The sequence below is a fragment of the Salmo salar genome, chromosome 20 (genome assembly GCF_965601325.2).
Source record: "Salmo salar chromosome 20, fSalSal1, whole genome shotgun sequence".
Lineage (NCBI taxonomy): Eukaryota > Metazoa > Chordata > Actinopteri > Salmoniformes > Salmonidae > Salmo > Salmo salar.
This window is the reverse complement of record NC_138310.1, coordinates 70,426,958-70,447,238: the sequence shown is the minus strand read 5'-3', so window position 1 is coordinate 70,447,238 and position 20,281 is coordinate 70,426,958. Positions and strand designations below refer to the sequence as shown.

Below are 20,281 nucleotides of genomic sequence, written 5' to 3'. Positions count from 1 at the left end.
GTTCTCCTCATCGAAAGAGAGAGAATGTGTGAGGGTTGAAACCTGATGTTGTACCCAGTGTGCTCTACAGCATGCTTCCTCCCTGGTATGAGAGTGAGGGAGGCACCAAGCCCCGTATCATTTCCTGTGCCCCGTGTCATAGCGCTTCTGGTTTTCTCCTCCGTTTCCCCTCTTCCGCATTTCATTCTGCAACTCCCAGCCTCAGACAGACCTGCATACAGGAGAAAAGACTACGCGTCCCTCATAATCAAAACACACATGCACCTTCAGGTATGTAGGACACACACTCAGAGTAGACTGCCTTTGTTGTTGTTAAACAAAAAAAACACTTTATCACAGTACATTTATCAGACATCCATCACTCCTCAAATAAGTCACAACAGAGATTTGACACAGGCTACACACACACACACACACACACACACACACACACACACACACACACACACACACACACACACACACACACATGCTGGCTGACTTCACTGAGGTCCTCACGGAGCAATTGAGGAGACAGCAACTGTCGTGAGAGAGAGGGCCTGAATTCTTGAGGGTTGGGTGGGGGGCTAGCCAGGGAACCAGGGGAGGTATTGAGAGGGCTGCTAGTTGGCCTGAATTCTTGAGGGTTGGGTGGGGGGCTAGCCAGGGAACCAGGGGGGTATTGGTGGCAGCGGTGTTGGTTCTGGGGAGCTATTTTTAGCCCCCTGGACCCTAGTATCGTGACAGCTGACACCTTGTCTCTCTGAGAATAGTCAGCCTATCAGGGGGCTCCTCTCCCCAGCCTGTGCCCTGTGTGACGTGTGGTGAACCTGCTGGCTATCTCAGCTCTTTCACACACTCTCAACTAACTCTGTGTTGAACCCCGTTACTGGCAACGTTTTAAGGGCTTATTTGGGTCAGGGAAGGATTGGATCTACCAAACCTAACTCTACACTACTCACCTACACAGAGGACAGCAGGTAAAGGAGGAGCCGTGGTTCCAGGATTGTTGGGGGAAAGGGATAGGCCTTCTGTGAAGGAATCTGTGGGCTGAGTGTGAGGTCTCTACCAGAGGCCTTCTGTGGAGGAATCTGTGGGCTGAGTGTGAGGTCTCTACCAGAGGCCTTCTGTGGAGGAATCTGTGGGCTGAGTGTGAGGTCTCTACCAGAGGCCTTCTGTGGAGGAATCTGTGGGCTGAGTGTGCCACGGGTAACACTATTTTTAGGGCTGAAGTGTTAGGGGCTAGCCATCGCTCTCTGCAACTGAGCTCAGCTAAGGGGAGCCATTTTGGCTCTGGAGATGCTAGCTAGCTATTCTAACAGCCTGTTGCCTGAGCCTTGGTGTAGTGTTAGCCAATGTAACTTGGTTCATTTGGTTTGATCTGTGTGCTTTAGCATGTGTGCCAGTAGAATACTGTAATAATAGAAGTGAAAGGAGTGTGTCTGCCAGGAAGGCTGTGATGGTAGCTGTCTGGAACTGACTTTCATAGGCAGATTGGGCAGAAGTTGAATGGAGCCTTTGTGTCTTTTGAGTCTTGCCCCTGTTGGAAAAGTCAGGCTAACTGTTCAGTGTGTGTTGGTACTTGGTATAGTGAGCTATGCTATTAGCAATGCTGACCCATAATATTTTGTGGAAATTCTACTGTTCTGACCAACTGTTGAGAGAGAACCTATTGATGAACAACGTTTGCCAAGTTTGCATCTGTGGAAAATGGGTCTGCTATCCTGTGATTTCCTGTGTAGGGTGCCATCTGTGGGTTGACTTCCCTTTTCTGTTGTTGGGGGACCAGCCTGACCCTTGTCTACAGTACAATGTGGATCTGAGATGCAGAAAGAGTGTGTGCTGTTTCCTCTGTCAACACCAACTGGCTGCCCTAACTCTAACTCTCTCTCAGTGGACCAGTAATTACTCAAGTTCAGTGTTGTTTTGTCACTGTTGGTTGAGTTGTAGATCCCTGAGATGACTGTCCCTCTTCCTTGTCATATGAAATCAAACCACGTTTCCAATAAGCTTTGTTAACAGGCTATGTACATTTCTGCTTTTATTGTCCGAGTCAGTCAGAAAGCAGTTGTCATGTTTCACAGTGATTAATAGACATTAAAGTTTGTTCCTCAGCTTTTATTTTCATTATCTCTGGGCATAGGCCTATCTCTTTACTGCATCGATTCAGTATTGTCAATACGTCTTTGTTCTGTTGTTAGCTAAGTCCACTGGTGTTCTCCCAAAACAGTGGCTGAGTCACATTTGAGTGTCAGTTACCATGCTATATCCAGGTTAGATGGCTCACTGTGCATGTTTGTGATGGTGTTTTTGTACATGTTTATGTGTGTGTCTGTGTAAACAGTGTTTATATGTATGTGTGTACAGTTGTGTGTGTGTGTGTGTGTGTGTGTGTGTGTGTGTGTGTGTGTGTGTGTGTGTGTGTGTGTGTGTGTTCAGAGGGAACCAGAGAGTCAACCTGGCTGTACAACCTGATGTTGGCTTCTGAGGCGTTATGCCCACGTGGCTCCTCCTAAACAAAGTCTGGTCCTGTCTCCCTGGCCCCTGCCTGGCCGAGCCTGCCCAGTGTCCACAGCAGACCTCAGCAACCCCCTAGTATAGACACATTAGAGCTTGTGGTGGGAGAGGATTAGGACCAGGGCTGCTCCTCATACACAGACATACAGTAGAGCATGGGGCCTGGGCATTGGGCCTGGGCATGGGGCCTGGGCATGGGGCAGAAGGCCTTGGGACAGGAGGCCTGGGCATGGGGCCTGGGCATGGGGCCTGGGACCAGGCATGAGGCCTGGGCATGGGGCAGAAGGCCTTGGGACAGGAGGCCTGGGCATGGGGCCTGGGCATGGGGCAGAAGGCCTTGGGACAGGAGGCCTGGGCATGGGGCCTGGGCATGGGGCCTGGGACCAGGCATGAGGGGCCTGGGCATGGGGCAGAAGGCCTTGGGACAGGAGGCCTGGGCATGGGGCCTGGGCATGGGGCCTGGGACCAGGCATGAGGCCTGGGCATGGGGCAGAAGGCCTTGGGACAGGAGGCCTGGGCATGGGGCCTGGGCATGGGGCAGAAGGCCTTGGGACAGGAGGCCTGGGCATGGGGCCTGGGCATGGGGCCTGGGACCAGGCATGAGGCCTGGGCATGGGGCAGAAGGCCTTGGGACAGGAGGCCTGGGCATGGGGCCTGGGCATGGGGCCTGGGACCAGGCATGAGGCCTGGGCATGGGGCAGAAGGCCTTGGGACAGGAGGCCTGGGCATGGGGAAGGGCGGGGCCTGTCTTGGTTGGCACCATGTTTGAGCAACAGCCGGATGTGATTAAGAGTAAAGGCCCCCACTTAACCCACAGATTCAATACTCTCAGCAGGGACAGGGGGGCGCTGTAACCCGCCTCACTGCAGCTTCTCAACAGTCTGGTATTTGGCATTGAATGTTTTCTTTATAGAAATATCTCTAAGGTCATGTCTATGTATTGGTGCTCTGTTTGTTTTTTACTGTGATGACATCAACATTTCCTAGATACTTTTTGTCTGCCACAAAGCACACAAATCATATGTTCATGTATGTAGCTATGTATGTTTATGTATATTTAGGAGAGCCCTTATCCCTCTGTTGTGTCTCTTGCTTTTCTTTGTACCCTAGACTTGATCAGTTCACTTCCTGCGGCACGTGGCCCTTTCACTATCCCACTGTTTATGGCCCCTAGAGTGAAAAAACAGTGATTTTGGCCTCAATTGTGAAGATCCATCCATCTGTCCAGCACTTCTCTCCATTCCTGCCCTCCCCCCTCTTCCCCCCTCATCCGGTACAGCTCATGACATCAGTGCAGCCAACATGGCATTCTCATCACGCTTTTCCTTCTGGGAGCAAAAGGGAAGTCCTGTTCAGTTTTCCTCACAGCACGTTGGTGCCGCACTGCACAGTGTGGGGACATGGGGTGGGTTACATTGGTGTCTGTAGAAATGTGTGCCCTGCATGTATCACACCTTCACTAAGAGTCCATTTTGGAGCTTGAGAGTGTCACGTCGTTGAAAGCTTGTGGTCTGACAGCCATGCTTCTGTCGTAGTTTTCTGACAGTGTGCTAAAAGTAACCGTTGTCATCGGATGCATGATCCAATATCAGTGTTTGACTCACCGTGGAAAAACCTTGACTGGAGGAATTTGCTTTGACAAAATAACGAGGTCCGTGATATCGCTTCAAATATTTTATTCTGGGGGAGCTCTGACTGCCAAGCTGGCTTTTTATTTGTTTGACTGCCATTTTGTTTGACCATCACAACACATCCTGTAGCTCCACAGTAAATGCATGCCTCCCCGAAACGTTACCCAAAATAAGAGATCTTAGTGGTAAATAGATCAAAATAAACCCAAAGCCTTTTTAAGCAGGCCTTGTAGTTCTCAGGTGTCACTATTACATCAAAATGGGCCATATTATGGGCCACAGATTAGTGTCTGTGAATAATATTAGCCTTAACGTTCAAATAGACACATGTGGCATGGTAAGTGATAGCGCTTCCACATAGCATACATCCAGGTTTGCAGCATGGTGTATGTTTTGCATGTTGTGCAGTGAGGGAGTGTTTCCTGCAAGTACCCCTGGCGAGTGACCACTTCTAAGTGTCCTAGGTTTTGACCTCAGTCCCTTGTCTTACCGAACTCTTTAGGTCAAAGAAGAGGTCAGACCACCAGGCTCCAAGACCTCAAACCAGGGTGTAAGTTGACTCGTTCTCATGTTGTGAGGCTTTAGAACAGGGCTTTTCAATTCTGGTCCTGGAGGGCCAAAACACTTCCGGTTTTCATCCTCTTTTTCGAATCAGGTACTGATTCAGTGCAATTAACTATCAGGTAGAAACAAAAAACTGAAGTGTTTCGGCCCTCCAGGACCCGAATAAAATAGCCCTGCTGTAGGCTTAAAAGGATACTTTGGGATTTTGGCTGTGTGAAGGAAGTTGCTAACTAGCGTTAGCGCAATGACTGGAAAACTACCTCTGATATCCTTCATACGGGACTTAGAGACATAAAAATGGTATCCACAAGTTCATCTGACTCTGGGGAAGTAGATAATGCTAAAATCCCGAAGTATCCCTTTAAGCAGGAATCTTGAGTGTGTGACTAAAGGGATCACAGGTTTCTGGGGATTGGAGTCCATTATGGTAACCTTACAGAGGAGGAGAGATGTGGCTGTCACGTCACTGGTCTCTTACCTGGAGGTTTGCCAGCAACACTGTGCTTCAACCAACTGAGCCGTTGGAACCACACACACCCTGGTAGCTCCTGACACCAGACAAGTGTCTTTCTCGCCACAATAGGAGACAGTTAGTCATTAACAAGCCGATGTGAAGACAGGCACAACGTGGAAGAGCGTTGTTATTTTTCTATTCTGGATGTAATGTCACAGACGGTTGCACTTTTTAATTGCACAACAAACGCCTGGTGTTCCACGCTGTGTTTGGCTTCTGTAATTTCTTTGTAAATAGTATGATTCCTTTATTTTCAAATGACAGTCTAGCCTCGCTGTGGGAATTGCAGCCATATCCCAACATAGCCTAAAGATTAACAAACAGGCAGTTTATAATATGCAACATGCACTCAAATATAAAAGATATTCAGCAACTCTTGGGGGACGATACTTTATTATTAAAACCAACGTGTTTATTTATTTATGTCTTTTTTTTAACCTTCATTTCACCAGGCAAGTCAGTCTGACTCCCTGATGAAGGCTATTGATTTTGATAATAAACAAGTATGTTTCTTGTCAACTTATATTGTCCTTCAAGAGTTTCTGAATATCTTCCACATATCCTGTTTTCTCTATTAATGCAGCTTGGTTGCAAAGCGAACCACAGTTGACCTTTTCCCTCTCCCAGTCAGAGAGCTCACACACTGTTCCCTCGCCGGGTACTGTAGGGAGACTGATGTGCTGAGCCAGGCAGTGTGCCCTCGCCGGGTACTGTAGGGAGACTGATGTGCTGAGCCAGGCAGTGTGCCCTCGCCGGGTACTGTAGGGAGACTGATGTGCTGAGCCAGGCAGTGTTCCCTCGCCGGGTACTGTAGGGAGACTGTTGTGCTGAGCCAGGCAGTGTTCCCTCGCTGGGTACTGTAGGGAGACTGATGTGCTGAGCCAGGCAGTGTTCCCTCGCTGGGTACTGTAGGGAGACTGATGTGCTGGGCCAGGCAGTGTTCCCTCGCCGGGTACTGTAGGGAGACTGATGTGCTGAGCCAGGCAGTGTTCCCTCGCTGGGTACTGTAGGGAGACTGATGTGCTGGGCCAGGCAGTGTTCCCTCGCCGGGTACTGTAGGGAGACTGATGTGCTGGGCCAGGCAGTGTTCAGCGCAGGGCGAAAGAGGACGGTGTGTCTTTAACACTTACTCTGCAGCGGTGTAGACAGGGAGAGCGACAGAAGAACAGTAGAGAACCAGCAGGGAACCAGGCCTTGATCCACAGGCTGCATCCCCAGCACTCAGCCGCCTGTCTGGGGGGAACCATGGCTAAGCCCCCCTGGGAGCCATGGAGACATGTCAGGTACTGTAGTGACTGGAGCATAGGAGGAGGGGAGGATGAGACACTAAAGCAGGTTATTATTGCATTCAAGTGTTACTTTCCTTCAGAAGTGTTGGTTAGCCTCTTAGGTGGAGGTAGGCTCTGTCTGTGGAGGGCAGTGTAATGTGTTGGGTTATAACAAGGTCTGTAGGAAGGCAGGGATATTCAAGTGTAAAATACTAGGGGAAAGATAGGAATGTGTGTCATTGGCACAATGCTCAGTTAGTGTGGGGAGGGAGGTTAGGAAGGACAGTGTGTTTGGCACGATGCTCAGTTAGTGTGGGGAGGGAGGTTAGGAAGGACAATGTTAGTGTGTGATATGCAGCTGGGAGAAAGATTCTGCACAGGTGTGTGTGTTTGAGGGATATAGCAGGATTTGCTTGCAGCTGAGCGAAGGTGTGGGTCATTAGATCTTTCATTAGAAGCGCGGTGCTCCAGTGCAGAGAGGGGGCCAAGAGGGGGCCAAGTCAGCATACCTCTGCTATCTCAGTCTGAAACCTCCACGCACCACCTCTCATATCAACCCATCCTGTTCTATTTCAGGACCTAGGCAGGCATGTGGCAGTTGGGTGAGCATAACAGCACGCCTGTCCAGGAGAGCAAACAAACACAGTAGCTACAATCCTGCTAATGCTTAGGACCTGTGATCCCTTTGGTCAACCATACATACACTATCAGACGATCCAGACAAACACAGGGCTGCTCAGATAAAGTTTTTGGTTGAGTAACCAAATTGGAGTTTGCATAGGCTTTAAGCTGAAGTGAGTTTACTTTAAGTCTGTTCTGGTTTCTCCTCATGTGTCTTGCTGCTCTGCTCTTTCCCTCCCTGCTGTGTGAGTAGTCAGACAGCGACAGTGGCAGTATGAGTATCCGCTCCCAGTCCGTGCCCTGTCTGGAGCCTGGCAGGGGCCTACTCCGCACCAAAAGCCCTGAGCTGGCCAAGACACCGCCTGGGGTCAGGGTCAGGAGTCCCTCACCACCCAGGGTACGCAGGGCCGTAAAGGTCCCTGAACGCTTCAAAAGTCCAGTGCTTCCGATCCAGACGCCAGCACAACGCTTCAGGAGCCCTGACCCATGCAGAGATTCCATGATTAGCCCTGAGCCTGTGCTGAACGGGAACAGCAAGCCCAACGGATCCGTTAATGGAAGTGCCGTCAATGGAAGCTCTGCCAACGGCAGTGCCAACCAGCCAGACCTGGACAACGATGATCAGAGCCTTACCCGCAAGAAGGTTGTGAAGGTGGTACGTCGAGTGGTGAGGAAGGTACTACCTGCAGAAGAAGAGGATGCTCCAGCTCCTGAGCCTACCAAACCTGCCCCTGAACCTCCTAAATTGGTGCTATCGCAAGCGCCAACATCTGTGCCCAAGGTCCCAAAGGTTCCACTGTTCTCTTTCAAGCACGACACCATCAAGACAGAGGAGAAGGACAATATATCAGCTGGGCTGGCCAGCCTCATGGTCCGCGGGAGGACCAGGGACCGCCCTCGCACACGCAAAGATGGGCCACCTGAAAAAAAACAAGAGGAAGTGGTGAAAAGAAAGGAAAAAGAAAGTCCAAAGTTGGTTGATATTAAATCTAGCCTTAAAGTCGGCCTAGTTTCAAAACCGGAGGATAAGACTCACGTGTTGGCTGCACCTGCCAAAGTTCCTCCTACTGCTTCTACTTTGACCTCGGTTCCCCCCAAGTCTGCACCCGCAGGCTTCATCCCTGCCTCAAAGCCTTCCTCGCTCTCCCCTCCCGCAGGCTTCATCCCTGCCTCAAAGCCTTCCTCGCTCTCCCCTCCCGCAGGCTTCATCCCTGCCTCAAAGCCTTCCTCGCTCTCCCCTCCCGCAGGCTTCATCCCTGCCTCAAAGCCTTCCTCGCTCTCCCCTCCCGCAGGCTTCATCCCTGCCTCAAAGCCTTCCTCGCTCTCCCCTCCCGCAGGTTTCATCCCACCACCAAAATCAGCCTCCCTTTGCCCACCTGGTGGGTTTGTACCAGCATCAAAATCAGCCCTCCTTTGCCCACCAAATGGGTTTGTACCAGCACCAAAATCTACCCCTCTTTCCTCTGCAGCAGGGTTTGCACCAACCCCAAAATACACTGCTGTTACTCCTTCAGTTATCACTGCAGCCCCCAAATCCTCTCCAGCCATTCCCCCATCATGCTTTGTCCCACCACTAAAATCGACCCATATGTCCTCACCTGCAAAATATACACCCCTTTCCCCATCTGCTGGTTTTGTCCCCTCTTATAAATCCTCCCCTGTCACTCCCCCTTCAGCATCCGTTCCCACCTCTAAGTCCTCCTCCAGTACTTCCGCTGCAGGGTTCGTCCCAGACCCCAAGGCCTCGCCTCTCTACCCTAACCCTCCCAAGTCCTCGGCTCTCTCCCCTCCTCCTGCCGTCATCACTCCCAAGGCGAGTACCCTCTCTCCACCACCGGAGTTCATCCCGCCCCCCAGACAGCCAGCCGTGAAGAAGCCTGAGGTAGGCTTACTGTCCACACTGCATGGACCACTTTTGAGACCACTGTGTGAAAAACCGGATGTTAATTGCTAATGCACAAACAGCACTTTTTGCATCTCCATGATAACTCCAGTCATTTTTGTGTGTGTGTGGGTGTTATTTTAACTAACTTCACTTATCTTGTTGAGGTCTCTACTTGTTAACAGAGTTTCAGCTACATTTTGGTGCTACGATGGGCCCAGCCTGCCAAATTGCTCTCAACTCCGTATTGAAGTAATTTGTTTCTCCAGAACTTTCTCATCTGCACATAGTCAGTTTATTTCTCAGTCTGTCTAAGGGTGCAGTCTCATGGGGCTGAAGCTTTTGTTGTGTTCGATGCTCTGATACCAGCTCCATCTCTCTCTGAGTTTGTCATGGGGGATGGAGCCTGTCTCACACAGCTCTCCTTCCTCACATGTCTCTCCTCTGAGACGCCAGGGCTGCTGAAACAGCTTCCACCAAAACAAACAACAAGTTCAGTAGCTTTTTCCCCCAGCCTCAACCCAAGAGACCCTGCTGTCATCTGCAGCTTAGAAACATTGTTTATTGAGGTTAGCCTGTGGGGGGGTTTCCAAAGGAGGAAAAAGCATATCGGGGTGGAATGTTCTGTTGCCGTGGCCTGGAGTTCCAGGGAGACCCGCAGAGCTAATTACTGATTGTGACATTGTCTTTCTGGGAAAAAAGTTCAAAGCTGCGCTGTAGCCGCTTTGGCAGGCTTTGGGATAAGAGAACTATCTATACATTTTGCAGGTGCCAGATATATTGAAAAGCTTTGGTCTTTTTGCTAGATTCTCGCTGAGTTTTGGCAATTACGGGCATCTCAGGGTCTTTGTTTACTTGGCTAGCTGACCACAGGCTGGCTTTGACCGCTACAGTGGCTATCTGAGTTTGCTATAGTTGTCTAAGGCTAAAGTTTGCTTGTGTATTGTTATCCAAGCTAGTTATAGTTTTTCTTGGCTTCGCCCTGTGCATTGAGATCTGAATGATACATCCACGAGCACAAGCACACCCACCGTAAGTAATGTACACACACATACAAGTAGTCCATAAGATAAAGAAATGATACAACCATGCTGAAGAAACTCACAACAAGCCATGCTCTAGACGTCCAGAGTCTAGCTAAGGTAGTGAGCAAATCAACAGTCAACTTGGATGTGAAATCGTGTGTATCATTTTGAAGGTGAAGGCTTTGGCAGCCTCTCCCCTGTCCTCTGTTCCCATTGAGAAGGCTTCACCGCAGAACAATTCATCAACCGTTTCATCAAAGACTACCCCAACCATTACCCAAAAGGTGTGTGTGTGTGTGTGTTGGTGTGCCCCACAGCATTCACACAGGTCACTGTTGCTATGCTGTGGACATGAGGTATTGTAACCAAGTGTTTGTGAGTTCAGGATTGGCATGGCATCTAGCGAACATCTCATAGCATGAAAAGAAAGTACACATTTCTGTTGTCTATGAAGCAGTGTTGAGTGTTGAATGTGGTCCGGTAGAATAGTGCGCTTTGATAGCCTAGTAGTTTCAGAGCTCAACCTGTTGGTGATCTGACCTCCAGGAGGCGCCGCTCAGTCCCACTGAAGAGGCTCAGAGACGCCTGGAGAGGATCTTCACTGCGCCTGTAAAGACCCATCTTCCCTCCTTCCCTCCTTGTCTTTCTTTCTTTCTTTCTTTCTTTCTTTCTTTCTTTCTCGCACTCTCTTTTTCTCGCTCACCATTTCTCTATTATTTCCACTCCCTGGACTGCCTAGATGCATGCTTCTCCTCTCATGTGTTTCACTTGTTTAATCTTCACTTTCTTTCCTTCATTCATTTTAACAGGACACATTAACATTCCATAAATGCGTTTTAGAGGTGCTTATTTATTTTTCATGAACAAACCATCATGCTCTTTATCTCTGTCTCTCTGTTCTTCACTGGATGTTCAATCTTTATGCTGATAGCTAATAGTAATTTGAAATTTTATTTTTTGGCACATTTAATTCAAAGTACAGATTTATTCATTTGGGCCATATCCACTGCTTGGCTACCCAGATGTCTTGCTCCAGCCAAATGCTACGCCACGCCCACAGACGCTAGTTTCTTTTCCACAATCAATCTGGATCTTAGTACCTCCCCGACGAGTTCTAGAACGTAAACACAGAAACTGAGGGATTAGGCCAGAGCCTGATTAGTTAGAAATGGAACAAACGGCAATGATTTTATTTTTACAACATTTTGACATCACTACAAATGACTTTATTTATGGCAGTCTCAGACTGAAGTATGTATCGAACATAGAGCAGGGGAAGTATTCAGTTTGAGTTGTCAGGCAACCATATCCATGCATGACTGGGTTACTGCATTCTCATGTTCACTATTCATTCAACTAATTTTCTGTCTATGCTGCTTTCTTTTTCCATTCTTGTTTTGTCACCTGTCAAACATGATCTTTCTCTCCCTCCCTCTCTCTTTCTAATTGGTGCTTGGCTGCATCTTTCTGTGGCGGTTGTATGGATAGCTGGAGCCGGTGGTTCGTGCCTCAGTTCCGCTCCTTTCTCCGGCCCCAGCCCCAACCCCCCCTCAGGTAGTGTGGCCCCCAGGCGTCCCCTCTGGCGGCCTGGTTGGAGTGTGTGTTCGTGTGGCGTGTTGGAGTGTAAGCCTAGATTCCTCTTCTAAATTACCCCTCTCTCACCCTGCCTGTCTGTAAGGTTCATCTGTAATGGTGCTTGGTGTTTGCTCTTCCTCATTTGTTTCAGACCCCAAACTCTCTGATATTTGTCCCTGATATTACCTGGTTCAGTCCTTGCTTGCCCTTCCTGTTTTTGGAACACAGACGGTATTAAACAGTGATAGTGTCTAGAGGTATCAAGGGAAATCAAATGGACTTTGACCTGCATGGAAACGGACAAACCAACCCAGAGAAAGGACTTTAATGTGCCGTTTTTGTTTTGTCAATAGCATGGCAGTGGAATGGATGGCCGCATGTTTGTTTTCCCATTGTGGTGTCCAGTCGCCGTGTGAGGGAATGGCAGTGGGTGGGGGGTTATCGCGTCTGTATGTGATTTATGACTGTCAGGTGTTCCTGCCTCGTTGCTCTCTCTGTCATCCCTTTATGACATGATTAGCTCATCTCTCAGACATAGAGCCTGACCTCTCCTCGTTCTTTGCCATCCCCCAGTTTTTTCTGCACATTCCTCCCTGGTTTTAACCCTGATGACTTACATAATGTGCTTGTTACTTCAAATGGTAAAACACTGGTTTGATGATGTCTGATAATGTTTTCCATGTATGTCTCAAAACTCTAAACAAAACTTTTGAGAATAATGAAGGATTAGTTACTATTTAATTTGGACCAGATGAACAGGGGTAATAGCCAACAAGCCTGGTCTTTGGCTCAAGCCGTGTTCATTCAGTCCATAAGTGAAAGGTCTGTATGGATATCTCTCTCCACCAGGATCACCACTATGCATTACTCTCTCTGCCCCCTATATATATATATATATCTGTCTCTTCCAGCAGATGATGAAGGATGATGCCATGCTGGATATGCTTAATGTTTTGTGTTGTTTGGTGGATTGCTACCCATCTTTCCACTGTAGCTACTCTCTAACTATGACCTTTGACCCCTCCTCTCATGCATGCCGTCCTCCAGGGACAGGTGGACGAGGACCCCGTGGCCATCCTTCAGGTGTCTCACGCCGCTGCCCAACAACCCAAGGTCTGGCCTTTGCTGTGCCTGTGTGTAATTCACCCCCTCCACCTGCCACGTCCACCACTCCCACCACCGACCCCCTGGAGTGCTGTGTACTCTGTGTGTTGTGATCCATTGCAGTGTCACCTCCCACCCTTTCCCCCCACCAAACACACCTGCATAGTATTCACGCACAGCCAAGCCACCCGCACTCTTTTGGCCATCTTTCACCTAATTAGAAACATTTCAGGGGGAAATCAACACTCAAAATGAAGCTTTTTCGATAGCACTTAAGAAAGGTGGTTGTCTGGATTCCACAGGATCAATCATATCATCACATTTTGTCTCGTGTAGATGTCATTGCATGATGTCACTTCTCCATTAAGGAGGCAAAGAGACAGACGCTGCAAAACACATCACCTGATTGTGGCTGATTATACATTATTGGAAATAAGTTATATAGGCCTACATTTCACACAATGTGAATTTCATATGTTTTTATCCCCTGTGTTTATGTTTTACTTTATAATGTCTTGTTGTCATCCTTCAAGTCAGTCCCTAGCATTCGTTGTGTGTTGTGTTGCTGTGCTTGTGGATAGTGTATTTATTCCACTCATACTCCTCCCACCTCTCACCCAGCATGCTGTGTGTGACAGTGATGTGCATCCAGCAGTGTCTTTGACCAGATTCAGTTCACTGATAATTCATGTTCTCTGTCAGATGTCACTGCCTCCTGCTCTCTCTCTCTCTCTCTCTCTCTCTCTCTCTCTCTCTCTCTCTCTCTCTTTCTCTCTCTCTCTCTCTCTCTCTCTCTCTCTCTCTCTCTCTGTCTGTCTGTTTCTCTGTCTGTCTGTTTCTCTGTCTGTCTGTTTCTCTGTCTGTCTGTCTGTCTGTCTGTCTGTCTGTCTGTCTGTCTGTCTGTCTGTCTGTCTGTCTGTCTGTCTGTCTGTCTGTCTGTCTGTCTGTCTGTCTGTCTGTCTGTCTGTCTGTCTGTCTGTCTGTCTGTCTCTCTCTCTCTCTGTCTCTCTCTGTCTCTCTCTCTCTGTCTGTCTCTCTCTATGTCTGTCTGGCTGTCTGTCTCTCTCTCTCTGTCTCTCTCCCTCTCTCTCTCTCTCTCTCCCTCTCTCTGTCTGTCTCTCTCTCTCTGTCTCACATACACACACACACACAGCCGGAAGGAGCATGTCCAGTGGAGTGTGAGAGGCTTTGGGGAGGTCAAGCATGGTAACACGGAGCGGTCAGGCGTTTCTAGTCGACACGCCAAGCAGAGCTGAGCTGGAGAAATGTCTCTCTGTGATCTGGGACTCTGAACCTGATCCACCGGCCTCTCTAGCGCTCTGCCTTTCATCACATGTACTATTAGCAAGTCCACTGCATGCCCACTGTCAGCCCATTATCTCCAATGCTACTGGACAGAATTGTGTAACATGCTATAAGCTCTCAACCAGCTACTTTAAACACACGTGAGTGAATGTTATTGATGTGAACAGGTGTGTTTGTAGGGAGCACATGTCCTCTCAAGTCTAAAGCCTCTCTGTGATTGAAAACTGCTGAGTCGTATCTACTTCAGCCACAGAAAGGCCCAGTGAAAGCTGACCTGGCCTAAGGTCATTGTTTTGCTGTGTGTGACTGTGGTCTTCTCCACAATCTCTTCCAGGTGAAGACAGAGGAGCAGATAGCCACAGAGCAGGCATGGTACAGCTCAGAGAAGGTCTGGCTGGTCCACAAGGATGGCTTCTCCCTGGGTAAGTTGGACCAGGAAGGATGCAGAGCTTTGGCCCTGCTAATTTTTACCATTGCTTTTAAACTATGGGTTATTGTTTTTTCCTGAAACCATGTCTGTGCACTGTGCACACTCCAACCAATAAGTTATATCCCAATAAGTTATTTGTGTGTGTGTGTGTGTGTGTGTGTGTGTGTGTGTGTGTGTGTGTGTGTGTGTGTGTGTGTCTGTGTGTGTGTGTGTGTGTGTGTGTGTGTGTGTGTGTGTGTGTGTGTGTGTGTGTGTGTGTGTGTGTGTGTGTGTGTGTGTGTGTGTGTGTCCATAGCGACACTGCTGAAGACTGAGGCGGGCTCTCTGCCAGAGGGGAAGGTGAAGATCAAACTGGAACATGACGGGACAATACTGGATGTAGATGAGGACGACGTGGAGAAGGTGGGGGGGAACTACACCTTCAATGGGGTGCATGTAGGGGAAAGATCCAAGATGGAGGGAGGGGGTCTTTGCACTCGTCAGTCATCCCGTCTGGAGCGTGCAGCAGTCACAGATGGTCAGCCCAGGCACAGGGGATTGTGGGACATCTGTGGAGAGGGGGACAGGTTAGAGGGGAAAAGGTGTGAGTTTGGCAGGCCTCGATCAGGTGACTCACACAGACATGGCACCAGGCCCAAATCACAGAGAGATCAGTGACAGGATGCTTTAAAAACTGTTTTGGCACAAAGCATCAAAAACCTCCCATCATTCACAACATGCTGTCTCCAAGACCTTGACTAGAGGATGTCTGCTCTGCTTTCAGGAGAAATCCCCACCTGGTGTTATAGACGGTCATTTAACTTGACTTTGAACAGTTAGTGTTTTCAAAGCGTCAAGGTCACCGTCTAATCATACATTTGAATCTGTTTGATTAAGGAAGTGCAAACTGGGACCTGTCTGAGGTTGGAGGGAGACATCTGTTTTAATTGCATCAAAGGCTTGGCATTAGGTTCCTGGTGGCAAGTCATGGTGTGTCATACTAAATCTCTGCTCGACGTCTCTTAATACTGCTCCTCTACTCCTCAGTGAAACTCAAGACATTACCAGTCAGATTGCCAGTCTCAAATGGGTCCCTAGCCTCTACCCCTATAAAGTGCTCTTTGTTTAGATCAATCTGAAAAGATGAAATAGGTGTAGGCAACCTGGAGAAACTTCAAAAGGCATGTAGGCAACCTGGAGAAACTTCAAAAGGCATGTAGGCAACCTGGAGAAACTTCAAAAGGCATGTAGGCAACCTGGAGAAACTTCAAAAGGCATGTAGACAACCTGGAGAAACTTCAAAAGGCATGTAGGCAACCTGGAGAAACTTCAAAAGGCATGTAGGCAACCTGGAGAAACTTCAAAAGGCATGTAGGCAACCTGGAGAAACTTCAAAAGGCATGTAGACAACCTGGAGAAACTTCAAAAGGCATGTAGACAACCTGGAGAAACTTCAAAAGGCATGTAGACAACCTGGAGAAACTTCAAAAGGCATGTAGGCAACCTGGAGAAACTTCAAAAGGCATGTAGGCAACCTGGAGAAACTTCAAAGGGCATGTAGGCAACCTGGAGAAACTTCAAAAGGCATGTAGGCAACCTGGAGAAACTTCAAAAGGCATGTAGACAACCTGGAGAAACTTCAAAAGGCATGTAGACAACCTGGAGAAACTTCAAAAGGCATGTAGGCAACCTGGAGAAACTTCAAAAGGCATGTAGACAACCTGGAGAAACTTCAAAAGGCATGTAGGCAACCTGGAGAAACTTCAAAAGGCATGTAGGCAACCTGGAGAAACTTCAAAAGGCATGTAGGCAACCTGGAGAAACTTCAAAAGGCATGTAGGCAACATGGAGAAACTTCAAAAGGCATGTAGGCAACCTGGAGAAACTTCAAAAGGCATGTAGGCAACCTGGAGAAACTTCAAAAGGCATGTAGGCAACCTGGAGAAACTTCAAAAGGCATGTAGACAACCTGGAGAAACTTCAAAAGGCATGTAGACAACCTGGAGAAACTTCAAAAGGCATGTAGACAACCTGGAGAAACTTCAAAAGGCATGTAGACAACCTGGAGAAACTTCAAAAGGCATGTAGGCAACTTGGAGAAACTTCAAAAGGCATGGTGGTAATCTTGGCAGATTTGAATTCTGTTATTGGTCATTTCTGTAAGCAGTCCCACTTCAGACAACCAGAGTCCCAGTATGTATGATGTTTTCATATTGCTGAGTGTACCTTTAATAAAGCTCTAGTATTACAACACTCCTCAGTCATTAATCGTTCACCTTTGACCTTTGCTGCTGTCCCAGGCGAACCCCCCGTCGTTTGACCGCTCTGAGGACCTGGCCTCGCTGCAGTACCTCAATGAGTCCAGTGTGATGCACTCTCTGCGGCAGCGCTACGGGGGAAACCTCATCCACACACACGCCGGGCCCAACATGGTCATCATCAATCCCCTCAGCGCTCCCTCCATGTACTCAGAGAAGGTGAGGAGAGAGGACACACAGCAGATACATATCTGCACACAGACACACACACACACGCATACCGGCTGACGCACGTTTCATGACCTTTGAGAACATATCTGTACCACTCCACTGACAGGAATCTGGTTTATTCTCTGTTAGAATGGTTTCATGCATGCTACTTAATGCTATTGTTGTTTGTGCATTTCCTTGCTATTATGTCATAGTATTTCCTGTTAGGGAGAGGAGGATGGATGAATTAAAACAGGAGAGATGACTGGGAGGATAGAGAGGGAAGTCTTCAGAGGTCCACAACATGACAATGAAATCCAATTATCCTAATGAGATTTAGAGGTTAGAGTATTGAGGAAGCCTGTAGTCTGTAATATCTACTTAACTCTCATCACTCATAACAAAACGAAACAAGACCTTACAGACAGGGTGCTTAGCTGGGAATGTGGCAATTTTAAGGACGCATGTACACACACACACACAAAGCCACTCTGAGGACCGTACAGGAGTCACTGTTGTGCACCTCTCTCTCCCCCATCTCTTCTCTCTCTCTCCCTCCCTCTCCTCGGTCCCATCAGGTGATGCACATGTTTAAGGGGTGCAGGCGAGAGGACACGGCACCTCACATCTACGCGGTGGCCCAGTCGGCCTACAGGAACCTGTTGACCACGCGTCAGGACCAGTCCATCGTGCTGCTGGGGAAGAGTGGCAGCGGCAAGACCACCAACTGTCAACACCTGGTCCAGTACCTGGTCTCCATCGCTGGCAGCACCGGAAAGATCTTCTCTGGTGAGAGAGTCCTCGGCTCTCTTTTTGGCCTGGTCCTGGACCTCTTTTCACCCAGCAAGCAGTAGAGATAATATTCATGGGTTTATGTCATTAAATGAAATGTAAAGCATGTTGAAGGACTGTTATAATCACCTTCCAGATGGTGGCTTGATTACTTAAGTGTTACCTAATGACCGGGGTGGCTTAAATTCACTTAATTACTCTATAGGTAATTTGTCTTAATAGCCTAATAGATAATTAAGCACATAATGTGCATGTGTTTGTAAACCGGAGGACATTCACTGAGTTGTTACTGATTAGATCAGTGTCAGCTAATTTACTGAGAATTCAGCAGAAATCCAGCCAGGTGCATTGGGTGTTAGTTAGTAGGGGAAGATAAAGAGCTGTTTCAACATGCCAGCCAGCCAGCCAGAGAGGTAGGCATGGGGGAGAGTGTAGGAGTGTTGATGAGAATTTGGAAGAGGAGGAGGAGGAGGGAGGGGCAGCTTGATGGAAGCTGGCTTCGAAACTTTGATTCGAAGATCGGTTGTGGTTGGCCCAGTATTCCAGGTGTGTGTGTGTGTGTTCGTGTGAGTATGTGCTCCTGTGCATTTGTGTATGTGTGCGCAGCTGTGTGTACTCCTGTGCGTATGTATGTGTGTGTGTGTGTGTGTGTGTGTGTGTGTGTGTGTGTGTGTGTGTGTGATGGATGAGGGGATCCCCTAATGATGCCCTGTGTAGCTGGGGGATAATTAGCAAAGCTTATCAAAACTCCTCAGCTTCTCCTGGTTAGCTGTAAGGGACTAATGAGAGCTCCAGAATCCAGCCACCAGCCACTACTAGACTAGACTGTTAAACAGGGGAGCTGCTGTGGAAGGTGCAGCAGGCTATATACACTACATGGTATGTGGACACCTGTTAGTTTCAACATCTCATTCCAAAATCATGGGCATTAATATGGAGTTGGTCCCCTCTTTGCTGCTATAACAGCCTCCACTCTTCTGGGAAGGCTTCCCACTAGATGTTGGAACATTGCTGTGGGGACCTGCTTCCATTCAGCCATAAGAGCATTAGTGAGGACGGGTGCTGATGTTGGGCGATTAGGCCTGGCTCGCAGTCAGTTTTCCAATTCATCCCAAAGGTGTTCGATGGGGTTGAGGTCAGGGCTCTGTGCAGTCCAGTCAAGTTCTTTTACACTGATCTCGAGAAACCATTTATGTATGGATCTCGCTTTGTGCACCGGGCATTGTCATGCTGAAACAGGAAAGGGCCTTCCCCAAACTGTTGCCACTGTATGCTGTAGCGTTAAGATTTCCCTTCACTGGAACTAAAGACCATTAATCCTTCTCCACCAAACTTTACAGTTGGCATTATGCATTCGGACAGGTAGCGTTCTCCTGGCATCCTCCAAACACAGATTCGTCAGTCAGACTGCCAGATGGTGAGGTGTGATTCATCACTCCAGAGAACACGTTTCCACTGCTCCAGAGTCCAATGGTGGAGAGCTTTACACCACTTCAGCCGACAATTGGCATTGTGCATGGGGATCTTAGGCTTGTGTGCGACTGCTTGGCCATGGAAACCCATTTCATGAAGCTCCAGACAAATAGTTATTGTGCTGACGTTGCTTCCAGAGGCAGTTTGGAACTCAGTCGTGATTGTTGCAACCGAGGAAAGACGATTTTTACGTGGTACACGCTTCAGCACTCAGTCCTGTACTGTGAGCTTGTGTGGCCTACAACTTCGCAGTTAAGCCATTGTTGCTCCTAGACCTTTCCACTTCACAATAACAGCACTTACAGTTCACCGGGGCAGCACTAACAGTGCAGTCATTTTCTGAACTGACTTGTTGGAAAGGTGGCATCCTATGACGGTGCCATATTGAAATTCAGGTTTTTTGAAAGTCAGGGTAGTTGAGATTTTCTTCAGTACAGGCCATTCTACTGCCAATGTTGTCTATGGAGATTGCATGGCTGTGTGCTCAATTTTATACACCTGTCATCAACGGGTATGGCTAAAATTGCCGAATCCACTAATTTGAAAGGGTGACCACATACTTTTGGCCATGAGGTGTAAGTTTCACATACCTAGATTTACATTTGAGTCATTTAGCAGAAGCTCTTATCCAGAGTGCCTTACAGGAGCAATTAGGGTTAAGTGAGTCTGACTGGTAGCCCTACTCTTTAAGTAATGAGGCGTTCCTGCTCATCTTGATCTCAAAAGAGGGAAAGGAACTCCACTAAGAGAATAATTGACAAAGCCTAACTGACATGACATAACATGATTATCAAAGTAAGTCACAACATGGTAGTCTAATCCCCTCACAAATAGAACAGTATTGCATGTGAAATGCCAAAACACTGACATGATATTTGACATAAATAAAGCTTTTCTCTAACAGTCCTCTGTCCCCCTCGCTGTTCCCCCCTTCCTTCCTTCCTCCCTCCCGCCCTCTCTCCCTCCATCCCTGCAGGAGAGAAGTGGCAGGCAGTATACACCATCCTGGAAGCATTTGGGAACAGCTCCACCTCCATGAACACCAACGCCAGCCGCTTCTCTCAGATTGTCTCTCTGGACTTTGACCAGGCTGGCCAGGTGGCCTCCGCATCCATACAGGTAGGCAGTATCACGCACACACACGGTCATGGACA

General features: G+C 48.3%; 1 protein-coding gene across 9 annotated transcripts in view; it reads left to right on the top strand.

Moving 5' to 3' along the window:
- LOC106581247 (unconventional myosin-XVIIIa) overlaps nt 1–20,281 on the top strand; it is a 169,473-nt gene that overhangs the window by 57,978 nt on the left and 91,214 nt on the right. For 2 of the 9 annotated variants that reach the window (XM_082966699.1, XM_045703873.2), the window contains exons 1-11: nt 4,588–4,677; nt 7,348–8,976; nt 10,175–10,285; nt 10,548–10,610; nt 11,490–11,555; nt 12,624–12,689; nt 14,320–14,407; nt 14,711–14,817; nt 16,695–16,871; nt 17,441–17,651; nt 20,104–20,246. In XM_082966699.1, the coding sequence (XP_082822825.1) occupies nt 7,369–8,976; nt 10,175–10,285; nt 10,548–10,610; nt 11,490–11,555; nt 12,624–12,689; nt 14,320–14,407; nt 14,711–14,817; nt 16,695–16,871; nt 17,441–17,651; nt 20,104–20,246 (2,640 nt within the window). In that variant the 5' untranslated portion in view covers nt 4,588–4,677; nt 7,348–7,368. Of the gene's footprint in view, nt 1–150; nt 271–4,587; nt 4,678–7,347; nt 8,977–10,174; nt 10,286–10,547; nt 10,611–11,489; nt 11,556–12,623; nt 12,690–14,319; nt 14,408–14,710; nt 14,818–16,694; nt 16,872–17,440; nt 17,652–20,103; nt 20,247–20,281 lie in introns of those variants that run through there. The other 7 variants (XM_082966707.1, XM_082966704.1, XM_082966700.1 and 4 more) reach the window with 6 other exon arrangements.